General features: G+C 34.5%; 1 protein-coding gene across 1 annotated transcript; it reads right to left on the bottom strand.

Annotated features, from left to right (window-relative positions):
- Positions 1 to 1,147: 1,147 nt before the first annotated feature.
- On the bottom strand, positions 1,148 to 9,558 carry LOC107639203 (plasma membrane ATPase 4). The gene is made up of 16 exons (XM_016342665.3): positions 9,169 to 9,558; positions 6,040 to 6,159; positions 5,699 to 5,935; positions 4,544 to 5,305; positions 4,318 to 4,440; positions 4,125 to 4,229; positions 3,867 to 4,011; positions 3,611 to 3,775; positions 3,260 to 3,498; positions 3,119 to 3,151; positions 2,945 to 3,026; positions 2,685 to 2,845; positions 2,415 to 2,588; positions 2,127 to 2,309; positions 1,776 to 1,957; positions 1,148 to 1,672 (listed from the first exon to the last, which is right to left on the bottom strand). The coding sequence occupies exons 1-16, from the start codon at positions 9,226 to 9,228 to the stop codon at positions 1,576 to 1,578; spliced, it is 2,868 nt and encodes a 955-aa protein (XP_016198151.1). The 5' UTR covers positions 9,229 to 9,558; the 3' UTR covers positions 1,148 to 1,575.
- Positions 9,559 to 24,160: the final 14,602 nt, after the last annotated feature.

Below are 24,160 nucleotides of genomic sequence, written 5' to 3'. Positions count from 1 at the left end.
ATGCGCGCATGAAAGATGGCTCCTTAAACGGATGTTGGTTTGTTAATGCATTTGTCACCTCTGCGACATCTGCCTCCATAGCGTCATCAGCTTGATCTTCGTCTCTATTTGGATCAACGACCTCATAGTTGCTTTCAAACTCTTCCTCGCTATCACTATTGTAATCTTCCCCTTCGATATGTCGGTCAGCTTCAGATTGTTCGTACTCAACATACAACTTAATGAACGATATCTAAGAGCAAGTTTCAATACATATTAAAAACATCTATCGCATGCTCACTTTATCAGTGATATATTTGGTTTGAAATTGAACGAATCTACCAAATACTGATATAGAATACTTATACAAAATACATGATACTCTCCTTAATATTTGAGAATCTTTTTTCTCACAAATCATACCTTTTAATTCTTCAAATGAGAGTGTGAATAGAATAACAATATCCAACTAATTTTCACATACAAATTATGTTTGTAATAAAATTTTATCATAACAATATACTTTCAATAAAACTCTATCATTCATCTTATATGTTTTAACTCACGTTGAAAATATTCAAACTTTAAATTTTTGAAGCAAAAAATGAGAGTGTGATGAGAGGGAGAGTTTTGAAGAGGTGAGCGACGATGAAATGAAGAAGAGGGAGTTCTGCCAACTGAAGTAGGATAGGTATATATATAAAAGTATAAATTAGATAGTCCGATTTGTATTTAAGTATTTAAAATTTTTTTAACTATACAAATCGGATGGTCCGATTTGATGCGGCTCGAAATAAAAAAAAATAAAAACACTCAAATCAAACCTACCAATTACAGTACTTCAAAAATTTTAAATTTCTTCCCTCTATATAAATCAGACCGTCTGTTTTATATTAAAACTTCAACAACAAAAAAATCAAACGGTTCGATTTTTAATCTGTCAATTTACAAAAAGTAACACCACCCCAAACTATAATGCAGCCCCGTATCTATATCCAAGCACATCACACACATAACATTCATATAAAAAAATGAGCCTAAAAATTATGCAGTCTCTTACAACATATTTGAGAGCTAGATATTCTCTAATGGGCCAGTAAAATGAAACAATTCAAGAATTTGGTTTAGAACAAGTGCAATTTTCATATTTGAATAATGATGATGATGATGCCGTGAAAACTTCCATTAGCTCTTATTCTCCCACCACAAAAATAAGGTAAAAACATTCAAGTTCATTATGTGATCACTGCCACTTTTGAAGTAGCATTACAACAAACATGAAGAACACAAGATGGATGAGTATAGACCCAGAACCATGTCAACATTCTCCTTCTAAGATTCAAAACAAAATGAAAGCTTAGACACCGCTTTCGCCGCCGCTAGAAAACAGACGGAAAAAAAAAAAATAAACAGACAGAGAGAGAGGCAGATTTATGTAATATGATCAGAGGCTTCCTCTCTCCCTAAACCTAGTAAGCGTTTTTAAATAGTTAGGCCTTCCTCCTTGGTTTCTTCTTACACACATGCCATTTTTTGAATTCTTGGCCCTTCTTTTTGTTTCTATCTACAGCGAGTTTCGACTAATGCTGTCGTTTATTACACAGTGTAGTGCTGCTGGATTGTGTCAATGTCCAAACCTTTCAGCTTCACCACGGATTCGACGTGTCCTTTAAGCGTGTGAAGCTCACGAAGCCTGAAAAAAGAGATGGTTAAAGAGAGGGAAATTGGTTTCATGTATTAAACTAACATAATCAAATTAATGTTTCTAAAAGAATGAGTAGTTATATATTGGTTACCTTGCAACTTCAGCTCTTCTCTTAGCTTGTTCAGCAATTTCAGACAATTCTCTGTAGCTGTTCTTTTCATTGAAGATGCTAGAAGTCTCCGGTGGTTGGAGTCCATGAAGGGTTCTTTGAGCAAGAGCCCATTGAGCTTCCCTCTCTTCCTTGCCATAGTCTTTCTTGGTGGTGAAGGCAGTCTGTCATGCATTTTGAAACACTTCAATCAAATCCATTCTCTTAAAATAAAAATAAGGTAATCCCAACAGTATAAACTTGAATCATGACAGAGTATCTTCTGTCTTGATTCGAATCTGTACTATTGGATTACCTTAGTGCATAATTAGAATTAGCATATGTATCACGGACCTTGTTTTCGAGGAGATTGAGCCAAGCTTTGCCACTTAAGATGTAGCGAATGGCGAACTTCATTAAGTCAAGTGGAACATAGAAGACAAGACTGTAGAGCCAGATGACTCCAGCCCAACCCCAACCAATTCCCTTGATCTTTGCAAAGCCCCAGTTGGCATACACTGCTATAATTGTAGCAATCTGCAAATTCATCATCACAAAATATCAACTTCATCTTTCTCACAAGTAGTTATCTTCTTATCACTTAACAAGAAATAACACGAAAAGATGGAGCATCATCCTTACCAGTTGAGCAATAATGAAGGCACTAACTAAAAGCAATCCAGGGCGTTCCACATATGACCAGCTGCGCGAACGCGTTACAAATATTAGAGCTTGGCTGACAATACTAACTTGTAGGTACAATGCAGCCGTCATTTCATCAGGGCTTTTATCCAGAGGTCTAACTCCGAATTTGTCCTGCATTGTCAATAATAAATAGGGGTCAGATCTTGAATCCAAAACAAGAACAAGGACAATTAAAGAATATCAGGAATGTTAGTTTATGTTTCTTACAGGGAAGAATGTAGTTTCTTTCATTGCCCAGAAGAATATAACAGTCATGAGAGCCAAGTAACCTCCAAGAACTATTCCGGTAGCGAAAATTTCCTTCAGTTTCCAGCTATCAGGCAAAGGAGATGGCTTAACCCTGTCCTTTGAAATTGTCATGATTGTCCCTAATATTTTATGACAAGGTTTGTGTCAGATTACCATTTTTAAAAGGTGAATTTCAAAGGTATTTCAGAAAAAAAATGTTTAGAGCTGTAACTACTTACCATCATTAAGAATGGCAATGATCAGAACCATGAAAGGAGAGAAATCGAATTTCCAGATCAATGCGATAAACATGAAGCCAAACTGCATTCAAAAAATAGAAAATCCAACATGATCAGTTTCCATTTTACTCTGCCAATGAATTACAAATATAATCACAAATACTGTCTACTTACCACAATACGGATGGTGATAGACACTGCATAAATCTGAAACGCAAAGAAAATGTTTTTAAGTTACATCATTGAGAATGAAATTTAGAAGGGAACTATATGTGTATCATCATAAAAAAAAAATTGAAGAAGCAAGCAACCAACCGTGTAGTTCTTCATTCTCTGGAAAATAGCTCTGCTAGTTAAGACAGCACTAATTATAACACTCAATCCAGGTTCAGTCAACACAATATCAGAAGCACTTCTTGCAGCATCAGTGGCGTCAGCGACAGCGATTCCAATATCGGCCTTCTTCAAGGCAGGAGCATCGTTCACACCATCTCCAGTCATACCACAAATGTGCTTCCTCTCTTGTAACTTCTTCACGATCTCATACTTGTGCTCTGTAGTGAACGAAAATAGCAGAAAAAACAAACCAAGAGTTAGATACTATACAATTTCAATGAACATATATAGAGTGAGAGAAAAATAGAGAAAATAGTAATGAGTATAAACCTGGAAAGACTCCGGCAAATCCATCGGCTTTCTCAATCAACTCTTCGACCGGAAGTGCAGCGATACTTGCATCTTTGTCTTGGCCAAGAAGGGAAGCAGATGGGTACATATTTGTTCCCATTCCAAGTCTTCGGCCTGTCTCCTTAGCAATCGCGAGTTGATCACCTATAAAGAAGAGTAAATGTTAAGATACTAATTCATAATATGGCATCGGTCGATTCCTGTAGCTGATTCTACCTATTAGGATAAGGCTTACCTGTAATCATCTTGACATTTACACCGAGATTAAGAGCCCTGCGAATGGTTTCGGCACTGTCATGCCTTGGTGGATCAAATAGTGACAACAAACCAACAAACTGCCATGGAGCTCCAGGGCTGTCCTTGCTTTTCTCAGGAACTTCCTGCAGTAGCAGAGAAGATGCTTCAGATTCAGATTCTCTTTATTATTATTATTTACAAGAAACTTGGGAATAAGTACTGAAAAATTAAAGCATGAAGACTTTGCTGTAAGAACCTGTCTTGAAACGGCTAGGGAACGAAGGCCTCTTTCGGCGAACTTGTCAATAATGGCATGAACCTTCTTCTTAGCATCATCCCTTAGATTACACAAGTTCATGATCTATTCATCATAACAAAGAATATCATATCAGCATCAATTGAACAAGCCAGAACCTCTCACAAATCATGAACAGACTAAAGATTGTTACCTGCTCCGGAGCGCCTTTGCTTGCACGGTGCCAGTTTCCATCAGCATCAATGTAAGTCAGAGCAGTTCTCTTGTCAACAGGATTGAAAGGTAAAAAGTGAACCTCTCTGATTCCAGCCCTTGCCTACAGCACAAGGCATATACATGTTCAATTTTTTGCGCGATTTTCGAATAATGAAATCAAGGACAAAAATTAAGGACACTAAGCTTTATGAAAGAAGTTAAACCTCTTTAGGATCTGCAAGCATTCCAACAATAGCAGCATCAATGGCATCCTGGTTTTCAGTCCTGGAAGCTCTCGCGGCGAGAAGGATCACATGATCCTTGTCCACTCCTTTAGTAAAGACCTCAATCAAGTTCTTGTCAACACTAAGCTTGTTAAGTGTGAGTGTTCCTGTCTTGTCACTGCAAAGCACATCCATTCCAGCCATTTCTTCTATGGCAGTCATTCGCTTCGTGATGGCGCCCTGTTGCGAAAGCCTGTGAGATCCAATGGCCATTGTTACAGACAACACAGTAGGCATAGCAATGGGGATTCCACCAATCAAGAGAACCAAAAGATTGTCAATTCCATCTCTGTATTTTCGGTGCTGAATTGGATACATGACAATGATCTCAGCCAGCATGCCAACCGCAATGGAACAGATACAGAAGTTTCCAATGGCGGTTAGAACCTTCTGGAAGTGTCCAACTTGGTTGGTGCTGTCAACAAGGTGAGCAGCCTTTCCGAAGAATGTGTGGACTCCGGTTGCAATGACAACGGCTTCAATTTCACCTTGCTTGCAAGTTGAGCCAGAAAAGACTTCATCTCCGGGGTTCTTGGTCACCGGAAGGGACTCTCCGGTAAGAGCTGACTGATCAATCTTTAACGGATCACCTTCTAGAAGACGAGCGTCGGCCGGTACAATGTCTCCAAGCTTGATGCTTATGACATCTCCGGGGACTAATATTGCAGCCTCTTCTTCAGTCCACTTGCCATCTCTAAGAACCTGCAAGGCCATCAATACTTTTTAGTCAAATATGTCAAATAATCTTATGATTCTTAACTATCAATTTTCACCTATCTAATTGGTGAAAACTCACCCACAACCCACAGTTGTATTTATCGTTAAGTTAATAGTTAAACACCATTAAATAACAATTTAATTAAATATGTAAAATCATTCAACAACTTTTAACTATAAACTTTACATACTATACATGGTAAAAGCTCACGTATTTATGTGAAATTGATTGCTGACCATGGTTAGATAGCAATTTTGTCAAACATGTCAAGTTATTTATCGATTCTCAACTATTAACTTCATGTAGAGACAACTGCATATGAGTCTCCATCTTAAATATTTTATCATTCCACAAATTGTTGGTGCATTCAGCATTACCTTTGTTTTAGGAGCAAGACCGGCCATAAGTGCGGCGGCGGCATTTCCGGCGTTGTTTTCTTCAATGAAACTGATGGTGGAGTTGATGACCAACAAGCAAACAATACCTACAAAATCTTGCCAATCCGGGGGCTTGCCATCACCATTTGCAAGAGCAATGGCCATAATGGCTGCAGCTTCCATAACCCATGACAGGGGATTCCACATAAACCCAAGAAACTTGAGAAGTTTGCTTTCCTGTAATATTAACAATGTTATTAAAGTTAATAGTCAGAACATCTTTGTGTATTGTAAATAATAATAATAATAATTAATGTTGTTAGAGAATATGAAGTATGAACCTTTTTCTCTTCTAGCTTGTTTGGTCCAAATATTTGAAGCCTGCTGGCACCTTCAGCAGAGGACAATCCTTCCCTGGTACATTTCAATTGCTCGAACACTTCTTCAACTGGAATTCGTTCCTATAAAACAAAGTTGTGTTAAAATTCATTGTTCTGTTTCAGGTTTACCACGCATCACCCCAGAAAGAAACCAATAATACTGCAAATTGAGTCACTTATTATAAGTTTAACCTTTCTTTTTTGTTGAATGCAATTGTTTGTTTCTTTTCATTGTTTACATGTGATTATTGTCAATGATCAACCTTATGGATGATCCTTTCAAGCTTAAACCTTTGTTTGAATAATTATTTGCATTTCAAACTACTATACAAAGCATTAACATTAGCAAAGACAGATGAGGATGGAAAAGGTAGCGAGTGTGTGGGGGACTATCCTAGTCATACTTTCATTAAAATATACCTAATCATGATTCATGATGATTGATTTTTTGAAAAATAATTGTTGTCTTTAATACATTTATTTTCAGAACAAAAATAATAGAATATTTATGCATACCTAGAAAGAATAGAATAGAAACTCAAATAAAAATTATTTAAATCATTTCGGAATTTTTATTTATTATTATTAATAATAAAAACACTGATAGCAAAAATCCTTTAACTTATCCATTAACAAATTATTTATTTAATCAACAATTCTCTTATGTAATAACAAAATAAAGATATTTAAAAAAAAAGTTATAATACAATAAATATATAGAAATTTAAAAATAATATTTTTCATGAAATAATTTCATTGTAATAATTTTTAATGAACTCATAGTATTGGTTGTCTAATCGCACAGAACTAAAGTTATAAAAAATTAAAGAATAATATTATATATATAAATTATTTTGTTAATTAAGTTGGTCTAACATTAACAAAAATCAATTATAAATAATATTATTTCAAGTCTTATTATTTAACTTAGTTAGATTTAATTTATAAAAAAAATATGAATGTGTGTAGGATTATTCAAAAGTTAAATGTAGTGACTTCCTAATTACAATATCTAATCTAACAAAAGATAGTTGTAAACTTATTGATTAATTTTAATGTATTATTTTTAAACAATTATTTATTCAATTAATATAAAAAATTATTTTTGTTGATTGATATTATATAATTAATATATATAATAGTTTTATATTAATAATATATTAAAATTAAATTTCTATCAAAATAAAAATTTAAAGTCTATATTAATAAAAAATTAAAAATTTATGTATAATTATTTTTATACAAAATTAATAATTAAAAATTATTAAGTGAATTGTATCCTGCCGAAATGATACAAGTGGAGGCAACGAAGAAGGCGTTAAGAGGGCGGGCAGCAGGCGCGCCAATAAGGAGAAAGCGTTGACTGTTGGAGCCGTGACATCCTCAAAACCATTGAGTGTCAGACGGGACACCGCACCCTTCTCTTCTCTCTCTCTCTCTCCATGTGATTGGTCCGCCTTATGTGTTGCTAACACCTTTCACGCCTTCCAACTTTCCCATTTAGGTCCCCCTCTTTGCTCTTCTCTCAATTCACTCAAATGCTTCTAATTATTATTATTATTTTATCATGCTGTTAATATAAAAAATTTAACTGAAAACCACTTGTGCGGTTGTGCCTATTATCAATTTAAAAATTGTTATTGGAAAAACTAAAAGAATTTAAATTAATTTAAGTATTTGGCATATTTATTATTAAGAGTCTAACTATAAATTTATGCAAAAATGAATATTGTCCTTGCTTTTGAAAACATTATTCTTTTTACATAAATTTATGTAAATATATAACGCCAAAAAAATTATATATAATGAAATATGAAGTGATATTATCAAAGATAAAAATAACGGTACATTTTTATAATAAAATGTAAATGAACTTTCTCACCACCAGACTATGAGACTATATCAGAAAAAAATTAAAATGTTGTCTAAATAATAAAAGAGTATATATTGACTTAATAGGTAAAATAGAATTAATGCGGAATATATTTTTTTCAATAATAATTCCCTTTTTCGGTAATAATAAATGAATATTCTATATTTTTTATGTTGGTGGGTGGACAGAGTGAAAAATTTGACCGGAAAAAAAATAAGGCAAGTAGGTAACAGTGAGCTGAAATTTGCAGGAGTTGTTGAGGGGCAAAATGGGCAAGTCAAATGAAGGGATCCAAATTAAATGTGGACCCTCTTGGTGTCAGGACCGTTGAATGTGAGAGTTACAATGAAAACGGTTAATCCCAATGGCCAAGATTTTCACATAAAAATATAGAAATTGGTGAAAAACTGAAAATGCCAAAGTACCACGGAAAAAGTACTTAATAAAATTCCCACTCAACCAAACATAGCCGCAGACAGAGAGAGACACGAGAAGGTGTGAACTTTTGAGGAGTGGTTATGATTATGAGTATCATACTGTACACAATACCTTTCACTAATTTTTTTAAATATAATTTTAGTTAATTTTAATACAACATAGTACTTTAATCCTATTTAATATCAAATGTGTACCCAACCTTAAAAAAAAAAGCAATAAATACGGTGAAATTTTAGACGTGTTGAAGTCTATATGCTTACCTGTCTCTCACATGTTAAGATCCACCAGAAAAAAATCATTAAAAAAAATAAAATAAAATAAAAATAAAGAAGAAAAAAAATACACTACGGTATACCTTTCTTCATGCATGTTCATATTACCTAACCAAAAACTGTCCTTTGAAGAAATCGATTCCATATATGATTTTTCCCAGCAAGGGAAAATTAAGTTATATATATGAAAAAGAAAATATTATAGTTCCGAAAACTCTTTTGGCATTCCAATCCTAAAGGGGCAAAAAATAAAGAAATTTATTCAGGGGATTCATGAATCATCATCATATGGTTCAAGCTTTCACATAAGAACTAACAAGTCAACCGAAGAGAAGAGAGTAGTTAGTTATAATAACTTGCAAAGTTTTATTTATATATGCTTCAAGGCAAAGGGTATAAGAGTATATAGCTTTAAAGACAATCAAAATCAAACACTTCATCTTGAAAAAAGAAACAATTGAAAACAAAAAAAAAAAGTAATTAAGTAAGGAGCTTTAATTAACATACCAGATCAACGGTTTCGTTCTTGATCTCCTCTAGGGAGATGGTGGCCTTTTCAGCAGCCATAGTTTTTCAGCCTAAGCAAACCTCCGTCCACCGGAGAGAGCTAGCAAACTAGAGTAGAAGAAGAAGAAAGATTGAAGAAACAAGAACCGAGCAAAAAGGGTGTGGAAGAAGAAGAAGAAGAAGATCAAAGGGTCATTGAAGATTGTGAGTTCTGAATCCCAAGAAAATGGAACACATACATAACCGAGAATAGAGAAGGATGTGAACTCACACCTATGGCTTTGTTTTTATACCGTGTTGGAAAGGAAGAGTGAGCCTCACATTTAAGACTCTGATAATGCCCACCCTCTCTAATTTCTCTCTCTCTTACATCCTACTATTATCTGTCACATGTAGGTTAATATAATTGTTTACTCATAAATATTTTTATCATTTTAGAATATTTATTTTTATCATTTTTAAATTTCATAATAATTTAATTTTAACGTATTATTACTGATAAAACAATTTTCATTAGTTACGCAAATGACTATCAAAAAACGAATATTATTAAACGATTGTATAAAATATTTTATTTTCAATGCGTTAAATTAAACTCATGGCATAAACATAAACAAATAATTATAAATGTGTTATTATTTTTATTTAATTATTTATTATTTAAAAATTATATGTATTTAATATAGTAACAATACAAAATTCTTATTATGTTATATACTATGGTCAAGATATACACTAATTAAATTTAAGATTTTCACAAAAAAATCAAATATGACTTAAAAGATAATTAAAGATGAAGTATTTTTCATACTGTGCTGACGTAGATGATGGTGATTTCTTTGGAGTTCAATGTTTCTATTCTACCCAATAAAAAGTGCGGGTCCCAGAAACAATGTGACTAGGGATTTAACTCATTGTAGTCGCCACCCTACTTGATACCTTGAATATTAAATTATTGAATCAATTTTTTCTTTAAATTAAAGATGTTAGTAAAATACAAAAATAAAAGTCTAATAATTATTAAATTAAATAAAACTTATACATGATATAAATTATAAAATTAATTATAATTAAATATTTTTTCTTTTAATTTTTTTCTAAACTATTAGTATAATGAATACCATATATATATATATATATATATATATATATATATATATATATATATATATATATATATATATATATATATATATATATTGTCGTAGCTATAAGTTTTGTTTGCTACTCAAAGTTTGAGTTTAAAATAATACTAGGAGCATAATCATGTTCCTTTTAGTGTAAAAATATCTTAATCCAAACGAACTTAGGTTCAATCTTGACTGCTATTATTGATTATGTAATTTTGGAGCAGCCAACGTGTTCCTAATAAGGATAGGATTATTTTTCTTTGTAGTTTAAAAGTTTAGCAACAATAGTTATTTCATGTCAAAATTGAAAAAAAAAAAAAAAAAGAAAGAGAACAATTTCTTATCAAATAATATTCTTAGAGAAAAAGACAAAAAAAAAAAATCAATTAAACTTTTTTGCAATAGTGAATTGAATTATACACTTATTAATTAGAAATATAATATGGGAATTCAATTTCTATAAATAAAAAAACGTACTTTTTATTTTATATTTAAGGTTGATCAAATGAATTATAAAAATTTAATATGTAATTTTATCAAAAAGAAAAAAAATATTTTTCATCAAAACAAAAATGATTTACCTAATCACTCTTTTTATTTTATTTTTACGGTATCTCTCAATTCAATAGGATAAGAACTAATATATCTAAATTTGATGTAAAGATTTATCATTAATTAATAAATTATTACATATATAAAATAAAATTTAAATTTTTAATACTTATTTAAAAAGATCGTTGAATTAACATATTTTACTCTGCTCTCCTACATTTATAAGAATTTCAGGCAATTTGTCCATAAAAGCCAATGAAAAAAATGGGTATAATTAATGCTCTTTAACTAGGATATATCCTTGATAAAATAGTAAATTAAGGACAAGTTACATAATTAAATATAATAATTAAAAATTGGTTTGATCATGTGTTTACACTATAAAAAATATTGATAATCGTCAGATATAGCAGTAACGATTATAGTCAAAATTACCGTTGGAATTAGCAACGGATTCAATGTGAAATTCGTCAACCCAAATAATTACTGGCGGATAGTCATTTTCGATGGTAAAGTCGCCAGTAATTTTTGGCATGCAACCACAAAAAATATGTGTCAAGTTTAGCATCGGATTTACCGTGGAAATAATCCGATGATAGACACGTTTAACGGAGTACTGCGTTTTGATCATCCGCACCGTATTACCATCGGAAGTATCCGCCAGTAAATTTGACGGTAATCATGTCCTAATTGACACCGCAAATCCCCTCCTCCCTTCATTTCGAATTCATTCTTTCTCTCTCTGACTTCTCACCTCTCTCTCTCTCTCTCTCTCTCTCTCTCTCTCTCTCTCTCTCTCTCTCTCTCTCTCTCTCTCTCTCTCTCTCTCTCTCTCTCTCTAACCTTCTCATCTCTCCTCTCCGTCAACCTCCTCTACCACTGTTGCCTCTGACTGCCACCGCTGTCGAACCCCACTGCCGCCGCTACTGGACCTCCCTATCGCCGCTGCTGCCTTTGCCGCTTCTGCTTCTGCCGCCACTACACCTCCACCCCTTCTCCATTTTCTCTTGTTCTGCATTCAGGATTTTAATATCTGAATTTTGTTTATTTTAAATTATGTTATATCAAGTTAATTAATTAGTTAGTAGAGTTTAGTTAGTTTAATTTTCTATTTTAATAGATTTAGGTGGTTAGGATAGGTTAGAATAGGTTAGATTAGGCTCTGAGATTGCTGAAAAATATTGGATTATTGAACTATTTGTTGATTTCTGCTGTTGATTTTGTTTGAAAAATGCTTGACTGTATTAGTAATGATTGACCTGTTTGTATATTACCTTAATAATGATTGAATAAATTAATAAATTGAGAAGGTTTTATGGTTATTTGGTTTGGATAGAACCCTTTAAGGATGGCTAAATCCAAATTTTAGGGGAGACTCTATCGAAATTTTTATAAGATATTTAGTGAAATTGAAAAAATTAAAATTATATTTTCGAAATTGTTATAATTATTTGTTGGGTTGCTGTATTTTTATTCAATTGTTAATTTGAATAATTATTTTGAAATTAGTTTATGTTCTTGATTTTGTTAATTTGGTGTTATGATAAATATGTATGGCATTTACAAGAGAACTATATATGTATATATTCATTTTGATTCTTATGAAAGAAAATTTTTTCCTTTGAAATTACACGTTTATTTTTCTATAGGCACTTGTTAGTTTGCTAATAAGCCAAGGTACTTATCCATTGTAACTTCATTATTTTGTAACTAAAACACAATATAATTTCTCTTTTTTTAATTTACTAAACTAAAGCACTTTTAGAATTGTTTGTTATTTATTGAGTTTCTTCTTATGTTATTATTTATTGGTGTTTGTTATATTATTAATAAATTCGCTGTAGAGATATAATGACAGGTAGCAGAGGTAGGTCGAGTAGATCACGTGATTGTGGTCGAGGGCGAGCTTCCACCGAATCCCCCAGGGCTGCCTAGCCATCGCCTTTGACCTCGACTACCACTACAACAATATAGATTATTTTTTAGGGTTATATATGTAAAAAAAATTAAAATTCGTCAAAAAAACAAATTTTGACATTATTTTAACTATGAAAATATGTTAATAAAAGTTTTTTCAAAAATAGTATTTTTAACATATAAGTAATTATGAAAAAATTTTAAATCTTATTTTGATAAATATTGGCTGTCAAAAATAGTTTGTTAAAAAATTTAAGAATATATTTTCTATGATACTTATTAACCGTCAAAAATACTATTTATTTTGACATTTATTGATCATAAAATTTTTTTAACAAAATATTTCAACAAAGAATGAGATGAGATCTTGAAATCAAAGAATAAACTGAGATTTTAAAGATAAAGAATGAGTAGTATGATCCCAAATTGAGAGCAATGTGATGCCAAAATTGACGGAGCCTAAAGAAGAAGAGGAACAACGGAGTAAATGGAAAACAAATGAGTGTCAAAATTGAGGAGTAATTTTCTACGGTTAAATTATTCATAAAAAAAAACATAAAAAATATGACATTTGTGATATTTGTCAAAAATATATATTAATTTTTATACTTAATTATGACTATTAAAAAAGACAGTGTTAAAATAGCTCTCTTTTCTTATAGTGTACCCCATCGACCCCTGTGGCGCCACAGTTGAGTCCATCAGACCAGCAATTCATCATGGCCCCAAACCTGAACTGGAGTGCCTCTTTTTGCTATACCCCTGCAGATGCAGCGACGATGTTGATGGAGTCCATGGATGGTGATTCCTCCAATGCCCCAAGTAGGATGCCCCTCCACCACCGGCCATCATTCGGCTGAGGATTTGACCCGATGGCATGTAGTTGTGAGTTCAATTTTTTAATATTAAGCTTGCTTATCTTAAGTTTGTTTGTGTTAAGTTTGTCAATTTTAAGTTTGTTTATCTTAAGTTTTCTTATGTTAAGTTTGTTTATTTTAAGATTGTTTGTGTTAAGTTTGTTTATCTAAAGTTTGTTAATGTTAAATTTGCTTATCTTTGTTTGTTTGTGTTAAGTTTGTTTATCTTAAGTTTGTTAATGTTAAGTTTGCTTATCCTAAGTTTGCTTATCTTAAGTTTGTTAAAGTTAAGTTCACTTATGTTAAGTTTATTTGTGTTAAGTTTGTTTATGTTAAGTTTATTTATCTTAAGTTTGTTTGTGTTAAGTTTGTTTATCTTAAGTTTGTTAATGTTAAGTTTGCTTATCTTAAGTTTGTTAATTTTAATTTTGTTTATCTTAAATTTATTTATCTTAAGTTTGTTAATGGTAAGTTCGCTTATGTTAAGTTTGTTTGTGTTAAGTTTGTTTATCTTAAGTTTGCTTATCTTACGTTTGTTTATCTTAAGTTTGTTAAGGTTAAGTTCGCTTATGTTAAGTTTGTTTGTGTTAAGTTTGTTTATGTTAAGTTTGTTTATCTTTTATGTTTGTTAATGTGAGGTTTTTTCTCTGACAGGTTTGCACCAAACCCCAATGCTTGCATACAGGAGATATCCGAGGTCATTAAGTCCATGTATGACCCCATGGCCGACTTACATGCGGATCCCAACTGAGACCAGAGAGCGCTGGTTTCAGAAGTGGGCGGTAATTAATTAACTAATCTTGAACTGTATTTGAATTAATTAACCATATTTGAACTGTATTTTATTCCGTCTAACTAATCTTGGTGAACCACTTTGTGCAATTAAAATTCATATGGGATGCATAACACAATGTTATAATCAGAAAGATCCATGACCATCGGGCAGCCAAGCGGTTTCAGCATATGATGAGCGACGTACGTCAAAAGAAAGACCACCTGACGAGATGGATCCATCCAAACATCAAGCATGAGCTAGAGGCCTATTTTAGAGATAACGACGGGTTCAAGCGGCGCCGTCTGACGAACTTCACTAATAGGGCTTCGCCCAGGTCGTCGAGGTACACGGGTGGGTTGGCGACCTTTATGAAGATGAAGAACAGACTGGTAAGAATAGAACTGAGCTGAACTGATATGAAACTACTTCGTTGGTTTAACTTCCTTTTTTATTATCAAGTCAATTAATTAGTTAGTGGAGTTTAGTTAGTATAATTTTCTATTTTAGTGGATTTAAGTGGTTAGGATAGGTTAGAATAGGTTAGATTAAGGTCTGAGATTGCTAAAAAATATTGGATTATTGAACTGTTTGGTGATTTCTACTGTTGAGATTGTTTGGAAAATGCTTGACTATATTAATAATGATTGACCTGTTTGTATGTTACCTTAATAATGATTGAATAAATTAATAAGTTGAGAAGGTTTGATGGTTATTTGGTTTGGATGGAACACTTCAAGAGTGGCTAAATCCAAATTTTAGGAGAGACTCTGTCGAAATTTTTATAAGATTTTCAATTAAATCGAAAAATTAAAATTATATTTTTGAAATTAGAATTAAGATTTCCTGTAATTTGGTTCATATATATTTGTCTATCATTGTTTAATTTGTTCGTTTATTTTATTGCTTAGTTGATATATCAATTTGTAGTCTAAGTCGTTGGATCGTGAGGCGACACTGGCGGAGACCTCTAAGTATAGGCATACTTTGAAGGCAAACAAGAAAAAATTTACTGATGAACAGTCTGCAACCCATTACATGAGTTTAAATTAATCCTAAGTTTTAACTTCATTTGGTTTAAAGTCAATTATTTAACTATTATCCTAATAATAACTAATGTGTGTGACGTAGGAGGAGTACATGCAGAGGTGGAAACCGCGATCCTGTAAACTCCGAAAAATTAATAAATAATTAACTAATAAATTAATTATTATTAAAAAAAATTAGAAAATTAAATTTTATAGTTTAGAGAAGTAGAAATATTTAAAATACGAATTTTAATACTAATTTTAAATATTTTGGCCCAAAACCAAGCCAACGGACTGAATCGGTTAGACCAGGTCCAAACTGGATCCAAGGCCCAACATATAAGAAGCCACACTTGGTCTCTTCCCCTTTATTCACTTGAATCACACCGAAGAGAAGAAGAAAAGCCTCAAACCCTAACATCCATTCCACTCCCAATTTCAATTTCTTGTAACTTTCAATCCGGAGCTTTGATTGACGAGTCGTCAGTGGCCACGGCATTCGTCTCAGAATTCTCAAAGTGGTGAGTATATCTGAATTTCATGCCCAGTTCTCCACCTCCTTCATTTGTGCAAATTTGGTTTGGATATTGAGTGATTTTGATGATTTTGGTAGTTTAGGTATAATCTAGCTTTGCATCATTGTTGGGTTTTATCCCAATCATCAATGGGTAAGGTAAAGAAACTCTAAACTCTTGTGGTTTGTCCAAATTGGTGAATCCTATGTTGATTATAGTAAAATTGTATGGTGTTAGATTGAATTGTATAAATTGGAATTAAATTGGTGGATGTTGGATGCTTGAATTGAGCCTTGGAAGCTGAAAATTCAGTTGGTGAGGATATTGGAGACTTAGAGCTTGTGGAGGAGAGGATTTTGAGGTGTTCCGAGTTTAGGGAGAAATCGGCCAAGGTATGGTTTTGGTTTCTCGTAACTAATATATAATGTTGCGTGAAAATTTAGGCTTAGTTGCCTTAGGATAGGCTTGAATGTTTGAATGGTTGGCTTTGATGGAATTGGGGCATATGTATGTAAGAATTTAGTAGTGATATGGTTGGACTTGATGCAATTATTGTTTATATGTAGGTATGAGATGAGTATGATGTTGAATTGATTAGTATTTGGTGAAATTGTTGAGTTTAATGGGATTTGTGGTAAGAAATTGATGAATTTATATGTTGGTATGTTGTGAAGTGATTGAAAATTATGTGAACATGATTTAGAAACTTTTTAGGGCTGTTTTCGTTATGAAACAATTGGTTTTGAATTGAGGATTTTGGAAAATTGGAGGTTTAGTGTTTTTGGAAAAATTTTATTTTTGGACTAACTTTGATAGGCCATAACTTGGCTTCCAAAATCTCAGATATTGTAAAACTAACTTTGACTAACAATTGGGTTCCTAAAGTTTATGACGTTTGAAGAACGGACTAAAAATGATTATTAACGAAAAAGTTATGCGCGTTTGAAGTTTGGGGCCTAAAAACAAGATTCTGAGCAAGTGTTAAAAACCAGAAAATCTGGTATGCGTGCATACGCACGCTATCATGCACATGCATGGACTAGAGCATGTGGGGAAGCTTGTGCGTACGCACGAGGGGGTGTTGGTACACAGAATCGTAATCTCACACTTTTCTCATAACTCCGTGCAGCTAACCAGCAAGTGCACTGGGTCGTCCAAGTAATAAACCTTACATGAGTAAGGGTCGATCCCACGGAGATTGTCGGCTTAAAGCAAGCTATGGTCATCCTTGTAAATCTCAGTCAGGCAGATTCAAATGGTTATGAAGTTTTAATAATTAAAATATAAATAAAACATAAAATTAAGATAAAGTTACTTGTGTAATTCATTGGTGGGAATTTCAGATAAATGTATGGAGATGCTTTGTTGCTTCTGAACCTCTGCTTTCCTATTGCCTTCTTCCAACCATGCGTTACTTCCTTCCATGGTAAGCTGTAAGATCCTCTCAGTGAAAATGGTCCTCTACGGTTTCTGCACGGCTAATCAACTGTCGGATTGCTCGTCTCGGATGAAAAATACCAGGTACAGCTACCGCATGACTAATCATCTGTCGGTTCCCACTAGCGTCGGAATAAGATCCATTGATCCTTTTGCACACTATCACTTGTGCCCAACATTCGCAGGTTTGAAGCTCTTTACAGTCATCCCTTCCTGGATCCTACTCGGAATACCACAGACAAGGTTTAGACTTTCCGGATCCCAAGAATGCTGCCAATAATCCTAGTATATACCACGAAGATACTAATCTCACGGACTCGGTTTGTGTATTAGATATCCAAGAGAGTATACTCCGGCTGTCGTCCAATGACTACGTTGAACATCATGTAGACCGCTTGTGTTTGTCAGGCACGCGGATCTTGGCTAAGTGAGTAACAAAGATTGGGTGATTGTCATGGGTCACCCCTTCGTTCTGACTTAACTGAATTAAGTACGAGAGTATATCTTGGAGAAGAAGTAGGCGTGAATTGAATAGAAAACAGTAGTAATTGCATTAATTCATGAAGAACAGCAGAGCTCCACACCTTAATCTATGAGGTGTAGAAACTCCACCGTAGAAAATACATAAGTGAAAAGAGGTCTAGGCATGGCCGTGAGGCCAGCCTCTAAACGTGTACAACTATGATGAACTCAACAAAAGTTCTCCCAAAAACTCCTAAAATAAATCTCTAAAAGTAGTTTTTATACTAGACTAGTAACTAGGGTTTACGGAAAATGAGTAACTAAGTGCAGATAGTGCAGAAATCCAGTTCCAGGGCCCACTTGGTGTGTGCTTGGGCTGAGCATTGAAGCTTCCACGTGCATAGGTTGTTCCAGGAGTTAAACGCCAGCTTTGGTGCCAGTTTGGGCGTTTAACTCCAATTCTGGTGCTAGTTTGGGCATTTTACGCCAAGATGTTTTAGGCTGACTTTGAACGCCAGTTTGGGCCATCAAATCTCGGACAAAGTATGGACTATTATATATTACTGGAAAGCTCAGAATGTCTACTTTCGAACGCAATAGAGAGCGCACAAAATTGGGCTTCTGTAGCTCCAGAAAATCTACTTCGAGTGCAGGGAGTTCAAAATCGAACAGCATCTGTAGTCCTTTTTCAGCCTCTGAATCAGATTTTTGCTCAAGTCCCTCAATTTCAGCCAGAAAATACTTGAAATTACAGAAAAACACACAAACTCATAGTAAGTCTAGAAATGTGATTTTTGAATAAAAACTAATAAAAATATAATAAAAAGTAATTAAATCATACTAAAAACTATGTAAAAATAATGCCAAAAAGGGTATAAATTATCCACTCATCACAACACCAAACTTAAATTGTTGCTTGTTCCGAAGCAACTGAAAACAAAATAGGATGAAAAGAAGAGAATATAGAATGAATTCCAAACTTATCAATGAATATTAGCTTCAATTAGATGAGTGGGACTTGTAGCCTTTTTGCTTCTGAACAGTTTTGGCATCTCACTTTATCCTTTGAAGTTCAGAATGATTGGCATCTATAGGAACTCAGAATTCAGATAGTGTTATTGATTTTCTTAGTTCAGTATGTTGATTCTTGAACACAGCTACTTTATGAGTCTTGGCCGTGACCCTAAGCATTTTGTTTTCCAGTATTACCACCAGATACATAAATGCCACAGACACATAACTGGGTGAACCTTTTCAGATTGTGACTTAGCTTTGCTAGAGTCCCCAGTTAGAGGTGCCCAGAGCTCTTAAGCACACTCTTTTTGCTTTGGACCACGACTTTAACCGCTCAGTCTCAAGCTTTCAATTGACACCTTCACGCCACAAGCACATGGTTAGAGACAGCTTATTTAGCCGTTTAGGCCAGGATTTTATTTCTGTGGGCCCTCCTATCCATTAATGCTCAAAGCCTTGGATCCTTTTTACCCTTGCCTTTTGGTTTAAAGGGCTATTGGCTTTTTCTACTTGCTTTTTCTTTTTCTTTCTCTCCCTTTTTTTTCTTTATTTTTTTCGTCATTTTTTTCTGCAAGCTTTTCACTGCTTTTTCTTGCTTCAAGAATCAATTATATTATTTTTCAAATTATCAAATAACATTTCTCCTTTTTCATTATTCTTTCAAGAGCCAACAATTTTAACATTCATAAACAACAAATTCAAAAATATGCACTGTTCAAGCATTCATTCAGAAAACCAAAAGTATTGCCACCACATCAAAATAATTAAACTAATTTCAAGATAGAATTCGAAACCATGCACTTCTTGTTCCTTTGCAATTAAAAATATTTTTCATTTAAGAAAGGTGAAGGATTCATAGGATATTCATAGCTTTAAGACATAGACACTAGACACTAATGATCATGTAATAAAGACACAAACATAGACAAAACATAAAGCATATATTTCGAAAAAACAGAAGAATAAGAACAAGGAAACTAAAGAACGAGTCCATCTTAGTGATGGCGGCAAGTTCTTCCTCTTGAAGATCTTATGGAGTGCTTGGGCTCCTCTATGTCTTTTCCTTGCCTTTGTTGCTCCTCCCTCGTGGCTCTTTGGTCCTCTCTAATCTCATTGAGGATGATGGAGTGCTCTTGGTGCTCCATCCTTAGTTGTCCCATGTTGGAACTCAGTTCTCCTAAGGAGGTATTGATTTGCTCCCAATAGTTTTGTGGAGGAAAATGCATCCCTTGAGACATCTCAGGGATTTCTAGATGAGGTACTTCCTCATGCTCTTGTTGAGGTCCATGAGTGGGCTCTCTTGTTTGCTCCATCCTTTTCTTAGTGATGGGCTTGTCTCCTTCAATGAGGATGTCTTCCTCTATGATAATTCCAGCTGAATTGCATAGGTATAGATGAGATGAGGGAAGACTAATCTTGCCAAAGTAGAGGGCTTGTCCGCTGATGCACGAAATTGTGATCCCTGGTAATGGCTCCAAAAACTTGGTGCACTAATCTTAATTCATAATTTGTCACAACTTCGATACAACTAACCAGCAAGTGCACTGGGTCGTCTAAGTAATAAAACCTTACGTGAGTAAGGGTCGATCCCACGGAGATTGTCGGCTTGAAGCAAGCTATGGTCACCTTGTAAATCTTAGTCAGGCGGATATTAAATGGTTATGGAGTTTTCGAATAATAATAATAAATAAACAGAAAATAAAGATAGAACTACTTATGTAAATCACTGGTGAAAATTTCAGATAAGCGTATAGAGATGCTTTCGTTCCTCTGAACATCTACTTTCCTGCTGTCTTCATCCAATCAATCCTACTCCTTTCCATGGCAAGCTTTATTTAGGGCATCACCGTTGTCAATGGCTACATCCCATCCTCTCTGTGAAAATTGTCCAAATGCTCTGTCACGGCACGGCTAATCATCTGAAGGTTCTCGATCATACTGGAATAGGATTCACCCTCCTTTTGCGTCTGTCACTACGCCTAGCACTCGCGAGTTTGAAGTTCATCACAGCCATCCCTTCCCAGATCCTACTCGGAATACCACATACAAGGTTTAGACTTTTCGGATCTCAGGAATGGCCATCCATGGGTTCTAACTTATACCACGAAGACACTAATAACTCGGACTTGGTCCCCTATATTAGATATCCAAGAGATATTCATTCTAGCTTGTTTGCATGTAGAACGGAAGTGTTTGTCAGGCACGCGTTCATAAGTGAGAATGATGATGAGCGTCACATAATCATCACATTCATCATGTTCTTGGGTGCGAATGGATATCTTAGAAGCGGAATAAGTTGAATTGAATATAAAACAGTAGTACTTTGCATTAAATCATGAGGAACAGCAGAGCTCCACACCTTAATCTATGGAGTGCAGAAACTCTACCGTTGAAAAATACATAAGTGAAAGGTTCAGGCATGGCCGAATGACCAGCCCCCATGATCTAAGAACTAAACGTCCCAAGATGATCCCCCCGATCTCAAATACAATAGTAAAAAGTCCTATTTATACTAAACTAGCTACTATGGTTTACAGAAGTAAGTAATTGATGCATAAATCCACTTCCGGGGCCCACTTAGTGTGTGCTTGGACTGAGCTTGAAGTTTACACGTGGAGAGATCATTCTTGGAGTTGAACGCCAGTTTGTAATGTGTTTCTGGCGTTCAACTCTGGGTTGTGACGTGTTTCTGGCGTTTAACTCCAGACTGCAGCGTAGAACTAGCGTTCAACACCTTAAACTCAGGCAAAGTATGGACTATTATATATTGCTGGAAAGCCCTGGATGTCTACTTTCCAACACCATTGAGAGCGCGCCATTTGAAGTTCTGTAACTCCAGAAAATCCACTTTGAGTGCAGGGAGGTCAGAATCCAACAGCATCAGCAGTCCTTCTTTAACCTCTGAATCTGATTTTTGCTCAAGTCCCTCAATTTCAGGCAGAAATTACCTGAAATCACAGAAAAACACATAAACTCATAGTGAAGTCCAGAAATGTGAATTTAACATAAAAACTAATAAAAACATCCCTAAAAATAATTAGATCCTACTAAAAACATACTAAAACAATGCCAAAAAGCGTATAAATTATCCGCTCATCACAACACCAAACTTAAATTGTTGCTTGTCCCCAAGCAACTGAAAATCAAATAGGATAAAAAGAAGAGAATATACTATAAATTCCAAACTATCAATGAAACATAGCTCCAATCAGATGAGCGGGACTTGTAGCTTTTTGCGTCTTGAATAGTTTTGGCATCTCACTTTATCCATTGAGGTTCAGAATGATTGGCATCTATAGGAACTCAGAGTTCAGATAGTGTTATTGATTCTCCTAGTTCAGTATGTTGATTCTTGAACACAGCTACTTTATGAGTCTTGGCCGTGGCCCTAAGCACTTTGTTTTCCAGTATTACCACTGGATACATCAATGCCACAGACACATAATTGGGTGAACCTTTTCAGATTGTGACTCAGCTTTGCTAAAGTCCCCAATTAGAGGTGTCCAGGGTTCTTAATCACACTCTTCTTTTGCTTTGGACCTTGACTTTAACCGCTCAGTCTCAAGTTTTCACTTGACACCTTCACGCCACAAGCACATGGTTAGGGACAGCTTGGTTTAGCCGCTTAGGCCAGGATTTTATTCCTTTAGGCCCTCCTATCCACTGATGCTCAAAGCCTTGGGATTCTTTTTATTTACCCTTGCCTTTTGATTTTAAGGGTTATTGGCTTTTTGCTCTTGCCTTTTGGTTTTAAGAGCTTTTGGCTTTTTCTGCTTGCTTTTTCTTTTTCTTTCTATTTCTTTTTTTTTGCCATTTTTTTCTGCAAGCTTTTGTATTCACTGCTTTTTCTTGCTTCAAGAATCATTTTTATGAATTTTCAGATTATCAAATAACATGTCTCCTTGTCATCATTCTTTCAAGAGCCAACATATTTAACATTCTTAAACAACAACTTCAAAAGACATATGCACTGTTCAAGCATTCATTCAGAAAACAAAAAGTATTGTCACCACATCAATATAATTAAACTAAGTTCAAGGATAAATTCGAAACTCATGTACTTCTTGTTCTTTTGAATTAAAAACATTTTTCATTTAAGAGAGGTGATGGATTCATAGGACATTCATAACTTTAAGACAAAGTTACTAAATACTAATGATCATGTAATAAGAACTAACATAGATAAGCACTTAACATAAAGAAAATGAAAAACAGAAAATTTGAGAACAAGGAATGAGTCCACCTTAGTGATGATGGCATTTCCTTCTTGAGGAACCAATGATGTCCTTGAGCTCTTCTATGTCTCTTCCTTGTCTTTGTTGCTCCTCCCTCATAGCTCTTTGATCTTCTCTAATTTCATGGAGGATGATTGAGTGCTATTGATGTTCCACCTTTAGTTGCTCCCAATAATTGTGTGGAGGAAATTGTATCCCCTGAGGTATCTCAGGGATCTCTTGATTTGCAGTCAAATGTTCTACCACTGAGCTATAGACCCTTGATGGAAGCTTTTGTCTTCCCTTTCCTCTTTCTAGAGGTTTCTCTGGCCTTAGGTGCCATCAATGATTATGGAAAAACAAAAAAAAGCAATGCTTTTACCACACCAAACTTAGAATGTTGCTCGCCCTCGAGCAAAAGAAGAAAGAATAGAAGAAGAAGAAGATGTGGAAGAATCTAGGATTATGAGGAGGGAAGGTGGGGATCTTGTGGGGTCCACAGATCCTGAGATGATCCTGTGAGGTTCACAGATCTTGAGGTGTCAAGGATTTACATCCCTGCACCAATTAGGCATGTAAAATGCCTTTGCATGCAATTCTGGCGTTTAAACGCCGAACTGATGCTTGTTCTGGGCATTCAACGCCCAGATGCAGCATGTTTCTGGCGTTGAACGCCAGTTCTATGCTTGTTTCTGGCGTTCAGCGCCAGATCCATGCTCTGTTCTGGCGTTGAACGCCAGCCAGATGCTCCTTACTGGCGTTTAAACGCTAGTAAGTCCTTCCTCCAAGGTGTGATTTTTCTTCTGCTGTTTTTGATTCTGTTTTTAATTTCTTGATTTATTTTGTGACTCCACATGATCATGAACCTAATAAAACATGAAAGAACAATAAAAATAAAATTAGATAAATAAAAATTGGGTTGCCTCCCAACAAGCGCTTCTTTAATGTCAATAGCTTGACAGTGGGCTCTCATGGAGCCACACAGGTGATCAGGTCAATTTTATAGACTCCCAACACCAAACTTAGAGTTTGGATATGGGAGTTCAACACCAATCTTAGAGTTTGGCTGAGGCCTCCCAACACCAAACTTAGAG

Source organism: Arachis ipaensis, chromosome B4 (assembly GCF_059453495.1).
Source record: "Arachis ipaensis isolate K30076 ecotype BB chromosome B4, ASM5945349v1, whole genome shotgun sequence".
Taxonomy (NCBI): Eukaryota; Viridiplantae; Streptophyta; class Magnoliopsida; order Fabales; family Fabaceae; genus Arachis; species Arachis ipaensis.
The sequence above is the reverse complement of the archived record's forward strand: the minus strand, read 5'-3'. Positions and strand labels throughout refer to the sequence as shown.

What these genes read in the sequence shown, in the direction of transcription:
- LOC107639203 (XM_016342665.3), bottom strand. Translation starts at nt 9,228, where the DNA reads ATGGCTGCTGAAAAGGCCACCATCTCCCTAGAGGAGATCAAGAACGAA. An exon ending in AGAACGAAACCGTTGATCTG is followed by an intron (nt 6,160 to 9,168) that starts GTATGTTAATTA and finishes TTTGTTTTATAG; the next exon opens with GAACGAATTCCAGTTGAAGA. An exon ending in CATTGCCATTCTTAATGATG is followed by an intron (nt 2,846 to 2,944) that starts GTAAGTAGTTAC and finishes ATAAAATATTAG; the next exon opens with GGACAATCATGACAATTTCA.